We start from the raw sequence: 22177 nt of genomic DNA, 5'->3' as shown, positions 1-22177 counted from the left end.
TCACTCTATACGGCTTGGAGTGATGACCCACCAGCCCTGTTGCAGACCAGCAGAAGACCGAGTATGTGGACTTGTTTTCATATTTTCGCAGCCGTGTGAAGCTTCCCGTTTATTTTGACCCTGTTCAAGTCAAAGAACCATATGGGGACCTCTGGGTCTCCCTGCACCAAGCCAGCCATCTCCAGTTCAGCTCCTACCCAGCGACCACCTGTAGGTCTCCAGTGATGCAGTCCCTGTCTCTGCCTGCCTCCAAGCCCGCCCTTCGGTCTGCCAGCACTCAGCCTGGTAGTTTCCAGCTAGCAGCTCCTGCAGCCCCGGCTCCTGCAGCTCCGCCCACTGCAGCCCCGGCTCTTGCAGCTCCGCCCGCTGCAGCCCCGGCTCCTGCAGCTCTGCCCGCTGCAGCCCCGGCTCCTGCAGCTCCGCCCGCTGCAGCCCCGGCTCCTGTAGCTCCGCCACCTGCAGCCCCGGCTCCTGCAGCTCCGCCAACTGCAGCGGCTCCTCCGCATGCAGGCACTGCCATGTCCCGGCCAGCCTCCAGACGACACCTCCTCGTCCCAGCCTCACAGCCGTCCCCCAGACGACACCCAGCCCATAACCTGCATGTCATTGTCATTCTCGATTGCCTGATTCCTACCTGCATTTCAAGTAAGATAAGATCTGCCTATTTCTTTATTTAATCGTGTTTGTAGTGACTTTGCACTTGGGTTCAACCACTCTGTCTTCCATGACAGTATGAACTGAGTGTTTGCACTGAGTCCTGTTTTATAGGAGCTGGTTGATTGTAGAAGTGTTCACAGGTGGGCTGATGAGGGAGTTGAAGACAGGTGTGTAAATGGGACTGCAGTGTGGCGGAAATTAATGTGGGCGTGGCCATGGTGGGGACACGTGGACAGACAGACCGTGACAATTAACCCTTAATTGCTGCTTAATTAATGATTTACTCATGCATCTATTCATAAGTTATTCCTGTTAATTAACGATGAAATCACTATTACTTAAGTTAATATATCATTAGTTAAGGGCCAAATGTGGTGGGATTGTAGATCAGCTTTCTTTCAGTGGCCTCTATGGTGTAAATTAAACATCAAAACATTAAACACCATTGACATTGAAAGTAAAATTATATGTAAACGAGCAAATCAGCTAACCAATCACAGGCAACAGGCATTGATGCATGATGTACAAATATATTGAATGTTTTTTTTTTAAACATTGTATCATGGTTAAATGATAATAACATAAATGTATGTACGATGACAAGAGCACCCCTCATTTCACACAGGTGTGATTTTTTTTACTTAACATTTAGTACATAATAGCAGGGCATGTACAGTAGTCAGAACGGGAATTGGAGACAGTGAAGGGTTTGAAGTGAAGGTCGTTCTGCATCAGGGATAAGTACTCAGCCCATTGCTGTTTGCCATTGGGATGGATGTGGTGTGCCCTATGCGGATGACCTGATGGCCTAGCCAGGTGGCCAGCTTGGAGCACATGCTTGGAATTGAAAGGAATTAAGGTAAATGCAGAGAAGTCAAAGGTCATGGACATTGTGGTGCTGGCCTGAATCAGATCTGTGCCACATCCAGATTAAAATCCGATTCGTTTAAATAAGTCTAAATGCAGACAGGTCACATGGAATCCGATTTTTACAAATGTGACTTGAGTCACATTCAGAGGTGGTTTCAAATCTGATTCAAAGAGATCCATCTCAACCTGCATGCAACAACCTGGTCTAAATCAAATTCCATGTGACTTTGTATGGGACTTGTTTGTGTTTAGACTCATTTAAACAAATCTGATTCCAATCTGGATGTGGCACAGATCTGATTCAGGCTGGATTTTGCTGCCAGTCGGAACACACAGATCTATGACAGATCAGATCTGATCACTTGCAAATGCAGTGTGAACGGTCAGATTTGAGAAATAAATCAGATTTGATGGATGACTCCAGTCATTTTGGGGGGTCCCTGCAGATGACAGTGTCGATTTAAATACCTTAATTGAGTGGCAAAGTGAGTGAAAAAGTGAGTTTAATGTCGTTTAACGTCATTTAATGCAATCAAATACAACTTTTCTGCTTGAATGTATGGGCTGTCAAGGCCAGAAAGGGTTTTATTGCCACACAGTAGACGTTCCCGCATAACTTCCGGGTTTGATGATGATGTCATGCGCATACGCTCTATTCCAAGTGCTTATTACGGTGGGGGGTCCCTAACCTCACGTAACCAGGGGTCCCCAAATATTATTTTTTCAGGTGTCACGGTCTGAAAAGGTCTCTGCTCTCTTTGTAGTAGAAGGCTATACGGCCGCTGCTGGTAAGATGAGAAGGCAGAGAGGAGTCACCGCAAGATAGTGGGTCAGATAGGCAGGTTTTTCACCATTCCATCGGTAGCAGTGGAACACCCTGTCACTAGCTAATGTGCTCTATAAATAAAATGTACTTGAATTCATGCTGCTGAGACTGTCCTCTCCTAGCTCTCTGGAAACGCATTCCATCAGGTGGTGATAGAATGAGGTTGGACTGGTTTAAGTGGTTAATTGCACAGAGATGGAGAAGATTACAAAGTGGTGGTCAGAATTGACAATATCGTCATTAAAGGGTTAGTTCAGATTTTTGGACTTTGGTGTTGGAAATACTTGCCATTAATATAGCCTACTTGCCATTAATATAGCCTTCAGAGACAGACACAGAGACAGACAAGACAGCCAGAAACATAGCTCCGTAATAGAGCGGGGCTCGTACTGTAGTAGTGTACTCAGACATAGTTCCGTAATGGAGCGGAACTATGTCTAAAAAAACAGACAAGAAATAACAAGTAGAGGTACCAGCCCATCCCGATCCCGTATGATGGGGTTTGAAAATACACAGTAGATCTTCAGACGAGTCACGACAAGCATTGCCAAATATGAACAAAAATAAAAGCCTGGGTCCCGAAGGCTGACAAGCATTAACTACCTTTTACATACTGTATATTCCAACCAATTTCCTGGTTCCCTACATATTCTTCAGGTACTGTATGCCAGTGTGGAAATACCACTCTCACAAAGATATGTATTATATGTACACTCTGGGAATTCTGCCTGAATAGTGTGTTAGTGTGTTTCAAACATGTCTCTTACTAGTCCGGCAGCCGACAGGCTTCTTTTGTTTAAAGTGGGAAATGTGGTATATAGTCTTTTGAATCCACTTGCCGACCGGCTGTTAGTATTGGGCAATTTCATGTCCGTGTTCACCTATGTGACGTTAATGTGTGTGTTAATGAGCACCAGTAGGGGCACTGTTGTGCCAGAAACAGAGAGAGAGATAGTGCTGCACTGTTGCCTGCTAATGTGAGAGAGAGAGAGAGAGAGACTTTGACTTTTATAAAACCTTTACTTTCTAATAAATAGTTACAAACTTAAAAACAGTGCAAACAATACATTTTCAAATACCCATTTTTCCTTTCTTTTTCTTTTTCCCTTTTTTTAACTTACAATAGTACAAAACTAAAAACCAACTCCTCCTCAAACACAGAACAGAGAACATCATTGTGACACCACTGAGAAATGAACTCATCAACATTGTTCATGAGTGAGTAAAATCTAAAATCCACTCGAATTCTGGCCTTCACCAACGCTTTAAACATCGGCAATAGTTCCCCCCCCCCAATATTTAATAATTTGCTTTTCCTATTCTTATATATAGCAAGTTTGGCTTGACCCACCACAAAATTCAGCAATTGCCACTTTTTTGCATCCTCTTTTTTGTACCCAGCACCGAAAATAAAAGCAGTTTCAGGCCAAATCACATTGCATCTTGAAAAAATGCACTCCAATGCTTCAAACAAAATTCCCAGTCTTTTACATTCTAAGAAGCAATGGAAAACTGTCTCTGTTTTTTCACAAAAAGGACACTCAATTGATACTGTGTGATCCAGCTTTGAGACAAAGGTATTAACAGCTATTGCTCCCTTCAGGATCCTCCATTGAAGGTCACCCGCTCTTTTATTTAGAGGGGGTTTGTACAGTAGCCTCCACACCGGCTTGCAGCTCTCCTCTACCTTTAGTTCCCCCCTCCACACAGTGTCTGTTCTTCCACTGAGGGTTGTTTTGTTCAGGGCGTGGACACAGTGTTTGTATAGAGCCTTTCCACTTAGTAAATATAAATCGTTTTGTTCATCAGTGTCAAAGTCCACTAGAGCTCCAGTTAGTTCACTAGTGTCTATTTCCAATCCCACTTCAGGGAAAGGATCCCCGTCATCAGGAACCTCTGTCCCTCCGAAAAGGTCCTGTAGCATCTCCACTTCTTCTCCAGTCAGCCTTTTAATCCACTCATTTAGGATGTCCCTGGTGTGACGATGTGACCTCAGACCCAGTACTGAGGCCACAGCCTCTGTATTATAGAGACCTGGACCTGCTATATCCACAATGTGTCTCAGCTTTACTGCTCCAGCTGAAACAAGCCGCTGAGTGAGACCAGGCCTGCTGTTGTCCTGTACATCCAGCCGGGCTCCATGTATCAAAGGCTCTTCCAGGAGCCAAAACAGCGAAGCTGAAGGCTCCAGCCTATTCCACTTAAAAAGTGTCCACGCTCTAAAGAGTCCTTGATAAAAGGGAGTTAAATTAGACAAATGAATAAAATTACAATTCATTAAAAACAAAGCAGCATCAAAACTCAACCCATCTATTTTCCTCAAAATGACAGTCATTATGGGTTTCCAGACCACATCTTCACCTCCCGTTAGGTACCTCTGGATGTGCTGTAATCTAAAAGCTGCTTTCCTGCTCTCCAACTGTATTAACCCCTGCCCCCCCTCCTCTTTTGGCAGGTAGAGCACACTCTGAGGGACCCAGTGCAGTTTATCCCAGAAGAAATTAGTCATTATGGACTGTAGCTTTGGCAACAGCCCAGCAGGGGGCTCCATACATTTTAATTTGTGCCAGAGTGTTGAAGCCACTAAGTTGTTGATAATAAGGACCCTTCCTCTGTAAGACATATGTGGTAACAACCATCTCCACTTCGCCAGCTTCCCCTCCACCTTCTCCACCACTCCTTCCCAGTTTTTCTGTGCAGTCTGCTCATCTCCTAAATAGACCCCCAAATACTTTAAACCTCCCCTTTTCCACAATAACCCTCCTGGCAACTGAGGTAGCCCTGTGGACCATTTTCCAACTGCTAGTGCTTCACTTTTGGCCCAATTATATCCTTCCAAAAGTCTCAACTATGCTTGTTAGTTTTGTTACATCATCCTTATGTTGTACAAAAACAATTAAATCGTCTGCATATGCAGACAAATAAAAACGTGCATTAAAATCTGATAAAAATAAACCCTCAATGCGAGACCGAATATTGTGCAACATTGGCTCAATGGAGATTGCGTAGAGCATGCCCGACATCGCGCAGCCCTGTCTTACCCCTCGTGTAGCTTTAAAAGGCTTACACAAGCCCCCATTGAATTTCAGTACACTCTCAATGTCTTCATACATCACCTTGATCCTGGCAATGAAACCGTCACTGAGGCCGTACCTCTGTAACACTTTCCAGAGGTAACAGTGCTCAGTCCGATCAAATGCCTTTTCCTGATCCAATGAGACCAGCCCGACATCTAAACCCAAAGAACCGGAGACGTCCAAAAGATCCCGAATTAGTGACACATTGTCAACTATGGACCTGCCGGGCACGCAGTATGTCTGGGTCCGGTGGATGAGCTGGTCCATCACTTTCTTCAGCCTATTGGCCAGGACTTTAGACAGTATTTTATAGTCTGTACACAGCAGAGAGACCGGTCGCCAGTTCTTAATGTCCTGCAGGTCACCCTTCTTGGGTAACAAAGTCAGAACTGCTCTTCTGCAGCTCTGAGGTAGACCGACAAGTCTTTAAAGCTTTCGTTAAAAACATCCAAAATGTCCCCTTTCAGTTCACTCCAGAACACTTAAAAAAATTCAGGCGGTAATCCATCAATGCCAGGGGCCTTCCCCCCCTGCATGCCCTGCAGTGCTGCATAGACCTCCTCAGAAGTGAGAGGAGCCTCCAGCTCCTTGTTAGTCCCCTCAGAGACCTTTGGCAGCCCACTGCAGAAAGAGTCAAAAGCCACCTCATCCTCCCTGTACTCGCTTCTGTACAGATGGGAGTAAAAATCCACAGCCCTCTTCCGAATCTCGCTGCTGTCAGTCAGTAAATGTCCTTCATCGGAGCGCAGGGCGTGAATAAATCTGCTTTGCCCCTTTTTCTTCTCCAGGCTGAAAAAATATTTAGAAGGTGAGTCCATTAGAGTTTCACTCTGGAACCGGGACCGGACCAGCGCCCCCTGCGCCTTAGAGCCCAGCAGGTCAGCCAAAACGGCCTTTTTGTATTTGAGGTCATCAATACTGCCTCGATTTCCTGTGGATGCAGCGGCACTCTGCAACTCCACTATTTCAATCTCCAGATCATACATGGATCTGGTGATGTCACGGGAGACATTGAAAGTGTACTGTTGACAAAAATTCTTAATCTCCACCTTTCCACAATCCCACCACTGTCTTAGAGAGGCAAAATCTCCCTTTCTAGTTTTAAAAACTTGCCGTAGAAAAATAAAGCTCTCTTTAAAGTGCGTGTCTAGCAGCAGAGCAGTATTAAAGTGCCAATATGCAGACCTGGGCTTAACATTAGCAATAAACACATTGCATGACACCATGGCATGGTCAGAGAAACCAATGGGTATTATATTGCACCCTTTAAAAGTGCTGAAGTGCTGTTTAAAACAATATATTCTATCCAACCTGGCCATAGAAAAAAGATCTCCTCTGTTCTGAACCCACGTGTACTGTCTGTGATTGTTATTCAAACCTCTCCATACATCAGTTAGGCTGTGGGTTAATTTCAACCAGACGCTTCATGGCTCGTTTTGACTCGCCATGAGGCTCGACATGATTTCTGTCAAAAAAATCATCCTCCGTACAATTAAAATCACCAGATAAAAATAAATATACATCAGGCCCACATTGATTTAAAACCTTACTTAATTCATTCAAACACAGGATTCTGGCAGGCCCAACATTTGGAGCATACACATTAATAAACACCATATTAAAAAGTTCATACTTTGCTCTGACCACCATCAGTCTACCCTTCATTATTTCCTCGACCTCAAAGGACTTTGGAATAAAATCTCTGGAAAAAAGAATTCCCACCCCACTACTGCTATTACATAGATGACTTAAAACAACCTCCCACTCCATCTTCCAGTCAGTCTCATTTAAAGTGTCACTGTGCGTTTCCTGAATGAACATAACATTAATGTTTTTCAGTTTTACCATTTCAAACAAAGATGCTCTCTTCCTCACATCCCTGGCCCCATTGACATTAAGAGTGGAAACCCTGAATTCACTCATGATGCTTGATATGAGGGGAAAAAAACACACTAAAAACCACAAAAGACATCCAGTCTTACACAGAGGTTGTATCTTCATTTCTAGTTTTGGATGTAGATTTCTTTATCCATTTTCTGAGTCTGAAAACCTCTTGCTGGGTAAAACAACCCTCCCCTTTCTGATTTAATTGCATTTTTACAGATTTTACAAACAAATCTATGTCCTTAAAGTGATCCTCAATTTGCAATTTGCAATTTGCAATTTGCACATTTTTCATATTTTTGGTTTTCTGCAGAAAACTTCTAACTTGCTTAACCTCGTAGAGCTTTTCCTTCTGAGACCCACTAACACTTTGTGAGTCAAAAGGGCCAAACATAGGCTGACTCGAAGAAAAAGAAAGAGACTGGCTGCCCTCACACTCTTCCTCCCCCTCCCCACCCTCCTCCTCCTCCCTCTCCTCTCTCTCCTCTTCCACCTCCTCCCCATCATCAACCACTTCATCTTCCTCCTTTTCCCTCTCCTCCTCTTCCTCCACTGTGCCTGCACTAAGCACACACTCTGCCTGCATACCCTGCCGTGTGCAAATGTCCAATTTCATCCCCTTCTTTGGCAGAGACACATTATTACTTTTTTGTTTTCTTTTGAGAGCATTGCTCTCAACGCTAACTTGTACAGCTTCACCAGTATCCATCTGAACAGCTGTTGCTGCTGTTTCAGGCTCGACCACATTATTCTCATTATTCTCTTCCTGCCTGACATCTGCTGTGTCCTGTCCTTGATTAACTGTCTGCTTAATCTGTTGATCTCCTGTCCCCTGCTCAACAGTCTCCTCTGCCTGCTCAGACCCCTCACCATCTGAGACAACCTGAGCCTGCGTGTTTGCAGCGTTTCCCCACACTCCCCCCGCCCGCACATTCCCAGCCTCAGCAGCTTTCTCAGGGCACGTTCGAGCTAAATGCCCCCCCCCCCCCCACATCTATAGCATTTCAGAGACCCAGAGTTTGCATACACAGTATACACAAAATCATCAATTTTGACATTAAACACCAGTTCAAGTTCTTCGTTCTTATTTAGGATCATTAGAGTCTGCCGTCTGTGTGACACGACATGTTTCAGAAGCGGTGATTTACACCCTGACGGCAGCTTTCTAATTGGGGAAACAAGTTTCCCAAAACGAGACAATTCCCTCTCCAAAACACAATCGCTGACAAACGGCGGAACATTGGATATAATGACCCGCTTTGCATGTGTGGACAGCGGAGAGACAGAAACAAATAAACCATTCAGAACAACACCCTTTTCAACAAGCTGATTCACTTTGTCAGTACAGTCAACGAAAATAACAACCCCGCCGTTCATTCGCGCGGCAGATTTAACATTGTCGTAGCCCACAACTGCGCCAACAGCCAGACCACATTCTTCCACTGAGCAAGCAGTATTAATCTTAACACCGTGCTTTCGTGTTAAAACGGTCATATCCATGACCGCGCCCAACAAAGCCGACCAGCTAACGCTGGCCGACAGAAAACAAAACAGCAATACAACTTGGGTCAAAAAACAAACAAACAAACACTAAACAAAACAAAGCAAAACAAAACAAACAGAAAACAAAACTTGAAAAGCACTCTCCGTAGAGAAAAATTATCAAACAAACAAAACCGCTCTCACACGCTCAGCACATCCACACCCACTCAGAGAGAGAGAGAGAGAGAGAGAGAGAGAGACTCAGTTGAACATCCTATGGCAGGCAAAATTGTCAAATGTCAAACTTTCCTTACGCTTTAAGTAGCATATGTGACATGTTTTATAATGGTGTTATGAAAATGCTTAGGGTAAACTGACCTGTGGTTTCCTTTTCTATTTTGTATTAGATTTGTATTATACTTAAAGCCCTTTGTTGTATGAGCATGTTTTTATTTAATGCCACTGTCCTAATATCACACAAATACTAAATTGCTAAGTTGCTCTAAAATTAAACAAAATATGTTTTCATCGTAATCTTACATTACTGAATGCATAGTCAGGCACCACATGCAGTAGGGGCCTACTTCACGGCCACGGACCACCACTGGTCCCCGGACCATCAGTTGAAAACCTCTTATAACTAAAAAAAACATTGCATGGATGCACCTGGGACGTATCCTCAGTGATGTATCCTGAGGTCAACAGGGTTTCAGGTCTCTCAACATCATACCCCTCACTCAGGTGACCCAGCCGGGAGTGATCAAGTCCCGATTTACGTCCCAGTAGCTACCCTCAATCAGTCCCACTAGGGCAAAACCAGGGGCACACAATCCGTTGGAACTACTCCAGAACTACTCTGCCTGCAGGGCTGGGAGGTACACTCAGTCACTCCACTCATTAAACAACTCTCCGCCCCTCCAACGTCAAGATCTGCAGACCAGAAAGGCTCACTCTTGCTCTCTCCCCAGTCCCCACCTCTCGTGGCATAACATATTTTGCATCCCAAGCTGTAAGGATTCAATCTAGACCGTTCTACTGAAAGCGCACTCTGCTCAGGAGGCAGCCAGCTGTCACAGTAAGTTGCTTCATGCTGTTCAGACTGATATACATGAATGAAACTTTATGGAGGAGGAGTTTGAATTGTTATTCCAAGTACAGAACAAAATGTGTTACCCAGGTCCCGATCAAAATCCATTAGTACACCTATTTCATGAAAAATGCTCTAAACATTTCTTTAAAAAATACATAATATGAATTGTGCAAAAAGTATTTTTTGCACAATAAAGTTATGGTTTAATATTTACAGATTGGTAAATTACATTAGATAAAGGCTTTATATGCCTGTACGATACAAGGTACAATTTGACTTGAGTACATTTACTCTATTATATTTTACAACTACTCTCCCCAAAGCTAAATTAATGGTTGAACTCCTATTATGGTTGCTATTTACTTGCAAGAGGGGTATTCTACATTTTGTGTTCATGAATCATCGAAATGACTGATATTATTTGGGTTAATAATAATATACATAATCATGAAAATATTTTAAAGTACTGAAAATGGAATATGTTACACATGCTCTTTTCAGCACTGCCCTGCTTTTTGTTTATTATCTTTGTCTATAACTATGTAGATGCTACAATATATCATTTACTGCCTTTTCGGAAATAGATTGAACAGTCGTTGTTTACATACAGTAACAATTTTCTTGGAACATTTTCAGATCATGTGATATAACGAATCTGCTTTACAGATAAAGCATGTGCGCATGCATGGGTGTAAGCATCTAATGCTTACATTTTAAGCCAGTGATTTGCAATCTTTCATTTCAAAGTGTGATATGCATTAGTCCATGGATCCCCATTTGATAACATATTTGTACTTCTCTGACCCCAATCTACGACTAGTTGCATTGGTGTGGTTTGGGCTTCAGAGTTACAGACCTGTAAAAGTCATTTTGGTGGTCTTGGGGACATTTTGTAAATAGGCTATTGTCAATGAACATGCATCAATGATGAACAAACTGGTTATACCGGTAGTTGTCATCTGGGTGTCATCTGCTGCAACCCTCTTATACGTGACTTGTTAGAGTAATCTGGAGCACATATGAGAATTGCTGAAATTATGTTTCTCATTCCATCATTACAGTATTATTCTTTTACTCAAAGAAGAGAGAGGACAGAGGAAGAGTGACAGCAAAGGGAGAGATAGAAAACAGGTTAAATAAAACCAACCACTATTATACAGTATATCGTATGTGATCGCAATTGCTTTGCATTGTGCTTCTAAAGTTTTAGCATTTTGGCATTTAGAGCATTTGGACATTTTTGGATCTTCTGAGTTTTGTTTGTCACTGCCTCATGCTTTAATAAATAAGTTTATTTTGAATCTAGTGTCTTGAGACTCTGCATTTGGGTTCAGGCTTCCTGGTATCCTGACAATAAGCCTACTTGGACACTTTTATAATAGACATAATTAATTAGAAGCCTTTTCATTTCTTTATTCCAGAGTCAGACATGGCTGAGTACAAGCTTGAGGTGTCAACAGGTGACCAGGCATTTTCAGGAACATTTGACTGCATATATGTCACCTTAATTGGAACTGAAGGAGAGAGTGAACGCACACATTTGGACAATTTTGGCATAGATTTTATTGCTGGAAAGGTAAGTTCATTTAGAGGGATGAGTGTTGCCATATAATTTAAGTCAGCAATGTTGGCATTTTGTCAGCAATGTCTTTTGAAATACATGCATCCTTAACAGTAGGATCCTGGTTTTTACTTTGTAGTCAGGTGTCTGCCTTGCTCTAAATAACATGAACAAGTTTCCTTTGTTTTGTGTTATATTTTTTTCTTTCTTTTTTGTTTTTGTATATAGGTGGGGAGCTACACTGTGAAAACCAGTTTACATCTCGGGCAACTTCTATTGGTCAAACTGGAGAAAGATGCAAATTTTAAGATATTAGATGATGCATGGTTCTGTTCTAAGATTGTGGTGACTACTCCAGAGGACGATGTCATCCTTTTCCCATGCTACAGATGGGTGTCCGATGGGGAACAGGTAGAGCTGAGAGGAGGGAAAGGTGTGTTCCAAATAAAATCAACACTATAATATACGGTAATTGTGGTCAAACATCTCCCATTTCATGGTGATGTTTTCCATGGTATAACTATTAGTGTTTGTCCTCAGCCATGAAGGCCTTTGAGGATGACCATCCCCTTCTGACTGACCACCGAAAAAGAGAGTTAATATGTCACAAAGACTTGTACCAGTGAGTTTTTACATGTGCATAAATTACGGTATACTGCCAACTGTATACTGTCATATTATGACAGTTCGGTACAAATATTACGTTTTTCCATCCTGTCATTTCCCTACAGGTGGGGGACATATGGTCAAAGGCTGCCACACATCGCCTCTTTTAAAGACAGTTCTGAGATCCCTGATGAAGACCTTTTCTCACTCTCTAAAAGTTATGAATTTGCTTTTGGAAAAGAATTAGCGTGAGTCGATATTGTTCACCTATACATACTGTATAACATGGACAAATAGTATAAAATTGTAATGGAAAATAGTACTGTTCCTTCTTTTCTTTTTTCTTTTCTCAGTGTGGTTGAACTCAAACTGAAGGGGATGAATAACTCTACGGAACAGTGGGAGGACTTTGAGGCCATGAAAAATGTTTTCTGGTTCAAAAGGACACCAATGTCAGGTAGAAATGGACTCTAAAATCTGTAGTGTAACCCACAGATTACAAATACAGTACCGTAACTATAGTTATTATTGCTTATTACATTGAACTAGGATGTATCATGTTGCATCACATCCACATCTGAGACAGACATTCTCTCTGACCATTTACCAATATCACCCCTGCAGAGTATGTCTCCGAACATTGGATGGAGGATGACTTCTATGGATTTCAGTTTCTGAATGGAATCAACCCAAATATCATTCAGTGCTGCTTGGAGCTTCCTCAACACTTTCCAGTCAGAGAGGAGATGGTGAAGCCCTTCTTAGACAGCGGTAGCTCTCTCCAGAGGGAGATGGAGGTTTGTAGTGTCTTTTGGTGTATTACTAATCATTTGGGCAGTTTTTAATGTGTCAATGCCTGTGACAGCCAGGAAGTACAAATATGCCATGTCTAGTTTCTTCTCTCACACAGAAAGGCAATATATTCCTCTCTGACTACAAGGGATTGGGTGGATTGTCCACTAAGGTGGAGAATGGTGAAGTTCTGCCTTTGACACCTGGTCTCTGCTTGTTTTACATGAACCCAGAGAATAAACTGATGCCCATTGCAATTCAGGTATTTCATTGATCATGAGGTCATTCATAGTCGGTCACACTCTCAAAGGAATTATGAGCATTGTTTAACTATATACTGCTGTACTTGACCAATAGTAAGGATGAGACACTAGAGCCTGAAATGTTTACATGAAAAAGTAAAAGAAAGATCTTTTGCTTTCCTTTTATTTTCCCAGCTGACCCAACAGCCCTCAGAGCAGAATCCCATTTTTCTGCCCAGTGACCCAGAGTGTGACTGGTTGCTGGCCAAGATGTTTGTGAAACATGCCGATGGCATCTACCACCAGTTTGTGTATCATCTATTGAACGTTCACTTTCTGGCAGAACCATTCGCAGTTGCAACTCTGCGAAGCTTTCCAGTGATTCATCCTCTCTACAAGGTATGGTCATAAATATAATTTAAATTAATATATAATGATTTTTTCCAGAGTTTTAAATGTCACAACTAGGTCATAAGGCTCTATAAACATAAACTGTATAGGAAATTGTTGAGTCAACACAGCTTTACACAATAAAATATCATACTACCGCGTAGAACATGATTCTGATGTGATGAATCTTTGACATGGTTATTCTTCCTTCTTGTCTGTCCAGTTGCTGATCCCTCACTTCCGTTACACCTTCCAAATAAATGTTGCTGGCCGTGGAATACTTCTTTCACCTGGGGGACCTTTGTATTCAGTAAGAATAATATTCACATGTCAAACTTGAATTGCTGCTTTCATTGTCCAAACTAAGGCCATTTGTCCAACAAGGCATTTTTTCCCACCTGAAAAAACAATGTGCTCTTGTCTCTTGTCTTGACCTACAAATGCCAGATGTGAATGTGCAGCACAAAAAAAGAAAAAATCGAAACGTAAAACAAAAGGAAGAAACGCCTTGGTCTACAAAGCCCCTAGCGTCAGAAACCCAGACGTTTTAAGCCCCTAACATTGTCCTATTTATTTAGACTTCACTAACACCAGAGGGTCTCGTTGAGTTAATGGGAAGGGCTCATTCTGAAACAACCTACAGCTCGCTCTGTCTGCCAGAGAACATCAGAGCACGAGGGCTGGAGTCTGTCCCAAACTTCTACTACCGAGATGATGGACTGAAGCTGTGGAACATCATCAACAGGTGATCATCATTAACCATTGTTGTATATGACCTTCACTGAACCGAGCACGTTGGCAAAGGATGCCACTGCAACAGACCTTTAAGAACTTTAACCCTGGCTCTCTATTTGGGCATGGCATTCCGAAGATATTTTGAAAATAAAGCATTATATATATATATATATATATATATATTAAGTGGTTCAGTGGTTAACTGAAGGGGAAATAGTTGCAGGGGCAGGAAGTTACATACAGTCACACCCAGGAGCCACTTGATGTAATGTTCTTTTATTGTTTGACTTCCTTGTTGTTTACTAATATTTTCTTTTTTTGAAATGTATGATGTGAGGTTTTATGAAAGTTAAGAGAGTGATGATCTTTTGGTGTTTACACCAATATCTTATCATTTTCTAACATAATTGTATGTAATTATCTATTTCATCTACATCAAAATGTATATAACTATAAGTTTAGGCCAGCGGTATTTAAATATTTGTCATAATGTATCTGCAGCTTTGTAAAGGCAATAGTGGACTACTATTACCCCTCAGACAGTGACGTGTGTAGAGACTCTGAACTCCAGGGCTGGATCAACGAGATATTCACCCAAGCCTTCTTAGGAAACAAAAGCTCAGGTATTAGTTTTCCTTCATTCATTAATACTATTTACAGTAAATGGCAAACCTACGGTATTCTGTTTATGGGTGGGCATGCTTAAAACAATCATTAAAAAGTCCATATTCTTGGCTGCCTCCTGGTCATGTAGCAGCCAAGTCTATGGACCACCCATGGCATACAAAAGCAAAAAAAGCTCCACACAAGTGTGATTTTTCTTTTTAGTCCAAAATGGTTCTTTTCACATTTAAGGTTGCTGACCCCTGCAGGGTCTAGACTCTTTCAGAGCCACGCTGTCTTTAAGGATGTGAATTGTGATTGAATTGAAACCTTGCCCAAATATGGAGTCATATGTCATCGTAGAGGACTGGCATCATATAGCTAACCACATGATGTCTTAGATACACACCATGTTTTTATTCTTTTCTCCTATTCCCAATTCCACCCTTATCACTGCTGAACCAACTGGTTCATTAGGGAGGGTGTACACTGTACACGTGATACAGACAGAGGAACATGCTATTCCTTCTTCAGACCCACACCGGGTTGAACAGGCGTCCAGAGTCTCCCGACCAACGGTGTAGGATCGATTCCCTCCTGCAAACACGTCCAATTAGCCCTTCACTAAGTCCCTCCCCAACCCATCCTTGTCCAATAGGCACGTTAGCTGCGAAGAAAGCTTGACCTGCATAGCAACTGTTGCTAAACTATTTGGATTGGCATTGGACAATCGCTTTTTGGGGTGGGATTTAGTGAAGGGATAATTGTGTTTGTTTGGAGCTCAAGAAACCTTACAAAAGTGTTTGTTGGACCTCCTGGCCAAGCTGGATGCACTGCTGATGATTCAAATCCTGTCTCTGCAGTTGTTCAGTGCGAGGTTTACCACTGTGCCATCTGGACACCCCCTCAATTTAAAACATCTTCATATATATATAATATAGAAGATGATATAATTTGAGATTGTTTCTGCAAGTTAAACATTGCATTGCAACGGTGTTTATAGATTATTGTGCAGCGATACTATGTTGTGAGGCAGTAAATGGTCTTATTTCCTTTATTATTATTATTTTTTTAGATATTTATTTTTGTGTTTTTTGCCTTTATTGATGGGGTAGTACAGTTTAAGATATTTTTTGGGGTGTTTTTTTCCTTTATTGAGTAATTAGTACAGTAATTAGTAGGGACTACAGGCGGACCTGTGGATTCATGACCGGGGAAACCCGTGGCAGCTGGGCTTTAACATTGAGCGCTAGGTTGTACTTCCGCATTTGACCACCAAAATTTGGTGGTCAAATGCTGAAGTAGACGTTCTGAGACGGTTCTTCCGGGTGCTTCAAAACACCACTGACATGAATAGCGGGGGGCAGGGCCAGTTCAGTCTCTATCCTTCTTTGTACTCTATGAGTGACACGCACGCGGCAAAGGCCGTCGGGCTCGGGAGTCGAACCCGCGGCACGCCGTCCGGCTAGCTTGGCAGCCTAGGTGCCCAGACAGTTGAGCTAACCATCCGGGCCTTATTTACTTTTTTTATAGATATTTTTGGCGTTTTCTGCCTTTATTAGATAAGTACAGTAAGCTGACAGGAAATGGGGGGGGGAAGAGAGATGGGCAGTGACGCGCAGCAAAGGTCGTCGGGATCAGGAGTCAAGCACACGACACGCTGTTAGGCTGGACCGCTATATGCCGGCCCAGGCCTTACTTTCTAATCACTTTCTAATCACTTCCTCCGCAGAGTTTCAGTAGCAGTTTCTTATAGTCACCTGATGTGTCTCCGGAAATGTGTGTGTATAGTGACTTCCCACATTTCTTCAAGTATTCCTGACGGATATCCAACATGTCAACCTCAGAGCGGGTGACCATGATTCGAATCAGGGTTCTGTCGTTGGTTCCCGCACCCTTCATGGCTTTGTAGAGTCTCTCAGCAAAGTAGGCGGGTGTGCTTTTAATACACTTCACCACGGCTACCATGCCACCCTCAAGGTCACCGGACATTTCTCTTTTAAGGCTGTTCTGAATATCCCTGCCACACATCTGTTGATACTCATGAAACACCGCTCTAAGATGGGGTTTGCTCCTGGCACACAGAATAGCATTGAATTTAGACTCGTCAGTTCCAACTTTGCCTTCTCCAGCAGCATAGAGTGCCTGAGCATCCTGTGAGGCCATAGACTTGTCCACATGCTCACTTTCATTGCGATTACCCTGGGCCAGTGAGATCAGGAACCTCCGGAAGTGACCTGAGGTATCACCACTGATGGCATCCTCCAGAGACTTCTTGTACTCACTTTTGAAAACCTCATTAATCTTGTTGATTTCGGCATTGGATCGGGACGTAAGGATCTCTATCAAGCAGGCTTCATCAGTTCCAGCTCCCTTCATGGCACTGTAGAGCTCGTAAGCATCAAATTCAACAGGGGTCATCAACATGGCTAGAACCAGATTCTCAAAGTTTCCAGATAGTTCTGATTTCAGGTCTTTAATGAGATCCTTTCCATACGCCGTTTTGTAGGCCTTGAGCAACGGCACACGCTGCTTGTTGGAGCGACTTCCCAGCAGGTCAATAATGGCCTGCTCATCAGTTCCAATACCCTTCATGGCCTTCCTCAGGACCTCCGCATCACTCATTGGGTCAGCTCCAGGAAAGTCTGTGATTGTACCCTTGAATCCTCTATTGATAGCAGTAGTCACAGGCATGGCTCCTCCAGCATAGCTTCCACCATAGGCTGGCATGAACAGGTTTAGCGAGGCATCCTTTGGGCATCCCGGCCCAGGCCCCTGCGCTCCTCCATAACCGGGCATGGACAGGTTATACGGTGGTGCAGAAGGGTATGTACCACCCGAGGACTGGCTTGGCTGCCCAAAGAATCCTGGGCCTTGTGCCTGTTGCATGGTCCCCCCTGGGTTATGGTACAGGCCATATGGCTGTTGGTTATGGAAGGGAGTACCAGCGGGCCCGGTGGCCCAGCCACCAGGTGATGGCATGGGAGCGTAGCCTCCAGCCTGTGGTGGTGTGTAACCCCCTGGGGGGTAGCCGGCTGCTTGGGGAGGATATGCTCCATGCTGGGGTGGATACGCTGTTGGCTGTGGAGGGTAAGCGCTGGGCTGTGGAGGGTAGCCCTGCTGAGGAGGGTAGCCCTGCTGAGGAGGGTAGCCCTGCTGAGGAGGGTAAGTGCCTAGCTGAGGAGGGTAGCCCTGCTGAGGAGGGTAGCCCTGCTGAGAAGGGTAGCCCTGCTGAGGAGGGTATTCACTGCTTTTCTTATGAGGAGGGTATCCGGGGTAACTCATGCTTTCAAGCTTTAGTCTAAAATGTTTTATCTGACTATTGGTTGGGATCAGAACTCACTGCTTAATGTCTTTGGCACCCGTAGTGACTACACCAATTACAGTAATGGAAGACAGCTTATTACAATAATGAAGATCAGAGCTCAAAATCTCAGCTGAAGATGCAAATGCTAAATACCGTCTGGGCGTGTTTGCTCCTGTCATCGTGACGAGGTCATGATGCGTTATCAATGTCCATATATGGAGTCTGGGGTTCATCAAGCTCATATTATGTTGCCTTGACACAATGACAGCTTTTTGGATTTTTGAGATTCAGCTATTAGTGTAGATCTTTTTGTCCTACACAAACGTTAAATTCCCATTGACAATGAAACGAGAATCTATGGACATATGTCCGTCATATGTGGACAAGCAAATCTGTATTTTTGACCTCTACAAAGACGAGCAAATCGACATGTTACCCATGCAGTGATGATGTGATGACTTCACAGTACACTGGTGTGATTCCTTTTTGTTTGTTTTTGTTTTCTAACAAACAAACTGTCAGGACCAATTACAATACACTATCACGCATTGCTGCAGGTACAGTTTACAATACACATGCAGCCTAAAAGGTCCTGAAGATATGAGAGACTATACGTTTCTATAATGGTCAGCAATTTACTGATACAAGTACCAGGCCAATGGCTTATAAGTAAAACAACAACTTTAAACTTCATTTTATTTACCATAGGCCTATATAATATATTTTTTGAGTGGTGCAAACCACTCCTACAACCAGCTTGCAATGTCTTCGTACCTGTTTGTTTGTGTGTCTGTGTGTTTGTTTGTTTGTGTGTGTGTCTGTCTGTCTGTGTGAGCATGAGTATGTGACTTAATAATAGCAGTAGGGGGCGCCAGAAACAGTGAGAGGGGTAGTGACTCTAATGAGAGAGAGTGAGAGAGAGAGAGAGAGAGAGAGAGAGAGAGAGGGGGGGGGGGGGGGGGGGGGAATTGCACCACTCAGTTCACACGTGTGTGATTTTTTTAATGTTGGTGGTATTTCTCAATTGGAAATGGCAAGGCTGTGATTTAACCTGTTATGAAGCCAGCTCTAATAAATAATGAATGCAAAAGTTTCAAGATATTAAAATGTGTATTGATGTTGATTTAAACAGGGATTCCTGCAGCCTTTCACACTGTGGAGGAAGTGATCAAGTTCATAACCATGCTGATCTTTAATGTGTCAGGTCAACACGCTGCAGTCCACCTTGGGCAGGTAAAATGAGAAATCAGTTAAATTAAATATTCTTTGTTGCAAAATGTTAATCAAAAGATTATAGAATGTATAAAATCCAGCAGACAAAATGGTTCGCCCGAAGGGTGCTTTTTTGATTATTTTCTGATCTGATTCTGATCAGTGAATAATCACACATTGCATATTTAGATTACATACTACTAGATGACAGATATCTGTTCAGTGTTCAGTATGATGCGTGGCATCCACTGACAGGGTCAGCGAGCTGGGTCACATACACATTGTAATTATAATTTTTATATTTCTAACTTAGTGATGACATCATATACACTGTGTTCATTCCCAAATGTCTCCTATAGACTCTCTACATTGGCACGCACCATCATGTATTATATCCCACAAGGGAAATTCAGTCGCAAAGGATAGTACAGCAGAGAGTACAGCAGTTAAAAAATACAGATTACAGGGCAAGAAAATAAAGCAGTGTATATAGGCTACAGCATGATGGAAAGACATCAGGGTCAATGCAACACCATCAGTAAGTTGGCAAGAGAAATAACATATTGTATGTGCATTTATACAGTAGTGCACATACAATATGCAACGTGGGGAAGACGAATACATGTGCTGTTTTAATGTGATTTTTTTTATTGTGATTTTTAAAACATGTGCATTCTCTAATCTCAATTTAGTTTGAATATGAATGTTGGATCCCAAACTCCCCTCTCCTAATGCGTAAAGCTCCTCCAACCATGAAGGGACAGTCTAGCATGAAGACGGTTTTTGAGACACTTCCAACAGTTGGACAGTCCGTGGGATTCATGGCATCAGGTTGGGTACTCACCAAGAAATACACAGACTCTGTAAGTTTTACTAGGCATGGTTGAATCATGTTGCCATCATGACCTTGTTCCTAAACCTGTTTGCATCGTTGTTTTCAGTGGTGAAAAGTAACTAAGTACATTTACTCAAGTATACAGTAAAACATTTTAGACACTTTACTTGAGTATTTTATTTAATTTTTGACAAATTTTCAATACTCTAGTTTTTATTCCAATGCAATTATTTGAAAACATTAGTTACTAGATTCTTTCTATATTTAGATTCTTAATACACACATTGATTACCCACATAAGCCTATGTTATGTGTTGTCTATTTGAAAATAACAGATCAATAGCTAGATCGGCAATTTTGGAAAGATTTACAATACTTAACTTTTGGTACTTTAAAGGGGAATACCACTAATTTTCAATTAACATTGTGAATCACATCTTGATGATGTCATCAAGATGTGGTTCACAATGTTAATGATTTTTTTCAGACCTCCAGTTCTAGGAAACCCAGAATGGGGGGGACTTTTTTATTATTTCCACACAGCTCTAAGGTATATTAATGATATAGTAAAATGTTGAAAATGAGTGGTATGTCCCTTTAAGTATATTTTGATGCACTTAAAAATACATAAATTTTACTTGCAAAAAGAGTATTTCTACATTGTGCTATTGTTAAATAACAAAACTGAGAATTTCTTCCACCTCTGATTGTTTTGCATCTTTTCCAGATTCCCCTGGGTTTATATCCAGATGAACACTTTGATGAGCCTGCCCCAAAGCAGATGATCAAGGAATTCCAAGCAGAGCTCTCCTTCCTCAGTGAGGCTATTGCGGCAAGAAACGCAGGCCTGGTAGTGCCCTACAACTACTTAAACCCTACCGAAATAGAGAATAGTGTAACCATTTAGGTATCAACGGTTGTGAATGAGGATGCTAGGTGCAGAGGTTGTTGTTGCAACCAATTACACTCTGGCATTGGGTCCTTTAATCCACATCTTTTTACGTCATCATTGAGAGCTAGTTATACTATGTATATGTAATTTGTAAGTTGATTAGCGGTATACTGTGGTTACTTTGCGCCGTACGCACCGTCCCAGCCGTCCCGCCAATTTTGATTCGTATGCACCGTCCCAGCAAATTGTGCCTGATACGGCAGTGGTGCCAGATAAGATTACATACATCTGTATAACTAGCTCTCAATGATGACGTAATAAAGATGTGGATTAAAGGACCCAATGCCAGAGTGTAATTGGTTTTCGATGGTGACGTAATGACGATATGTTTTAGTGTTGGGAGGATTAAAGGTAATGCTCCTATATGTTTACATGTATGTACTGGCACCCACTGCCGTATCAGGCACAATTTGCTGGGATGGTGCATACACATCAAAATTGGCGGGACGGCTGGGACGGTGCATACGAGTCCCGGGTGAAACTAGTATTTGCGCGCTCTGCTTGCGCAAGTAATAATAGTGTGTGTGTATGTGTGTGTGCGCGCATACATAAACACTTACATACATATAAACATACACATCTACAAGCATCTCAATAATGGGTGACCAGATTTTTTTGAACTAAGTGTTCCCTTTTTGACAGGGTTAATCTAATTATCTCCAAATTCAGCACTTCTCCCAGCTCCTTTAGCCACAACTGTTGGGAGATTTTTCCGATTTCTAGGCCTGAAGAATTATTTTCCTATAGCAGTGTAGAGAGTGAGATGGCCTGGACTTCATATTTATTTTGAACCTGATCCGAGTGCAGTTATAGAGGTGACGGGGGGGAAGTCTCCTTTATGCTTTACATCATAGAGGGAAAAGGGTATTGAGAACCTACGAATGTGTATTTTAATCAAGGCCATGGTCAAGGTCATCTTGCCTCTTTCCAACAGTAGCAGGAATCCTTCCAGCTCCCACCATCACATTTCTTCCGTTACTTGCAGTTGAGACATTTTCTTAGAACACATACTTATCCCACAGTATGAACAACAAACCCAGTCATCCAGTTCTAGAC

At 42.5% G+C, this 22177-nt stretch overlaps 2 protein-coding genes across 2 annotated transcripts; one reads left to right on the top strand and one right to left on the bottom strand.

Annotated features, from left to right (window-relative positions):
- Positions 1 to 11315: 11315 nt before the first annotated feature.
- On the top strand, positions 11316 to 21076 carry LOC310871732 (hydroperoxide isomerase ALOXE3-like; the record flags this gene model as incomplete). The annotated part of the gene is made up of 14 exons (XM_083783370.1): positions 11316 to 11462; positions 11676 to 11880; positions 11988 to 12069; positions 12179 to 12301; positions 12407 to 12510; positions 12678 to 12850; positions 12964 to 13107; positions 13283 to 13486; positions 13701 to 13787; positions 14056 to 14222; positions 14714 to 14835; positions 19255 to 19355; positions 20027 to 20197; positions 20897 to 21076. 14 exons carry the CDS (start codon positions 11316 to 11318, stop codon positions 21074 to 21076), a joined length of 2010 nt encoding a protein of 669 aa, XP_083639496.1.
- LOC310872661 (annexin A5-like) lies at positions 16529 to 18100 on the bottom strand (the record flags this gene model as incomplete). Its single annotated transcript, XM_083784706.1, has 1 exon — positions 16529 to 18100. The coding sequence occupies one exon, from the start codon at positions 18098 to 18100 to the stop codon at positions 16529 to 16531; it is 1572 nt and encodes a 523-aa protein (XP_083640832.1).
- Positions 21077 to 22177: the final 1101 nt, after the last annotated feature.

This window comes from Protomyctophum parallelum (genome assembly GCF_964188405.1).
Source record: "Protomyctophum parallelum genome assembly, chromosome: 15".
Lineage (NCBI taxonomy): Eukaryota > Metazoa > Chordata > Actinopteri > Myctophiformes > Myctophidae > Protomyctophum > Protomyctophum parallelum.
This window is presented reverse-complemented; position numbering and strand designations above follow the sequence as displayed.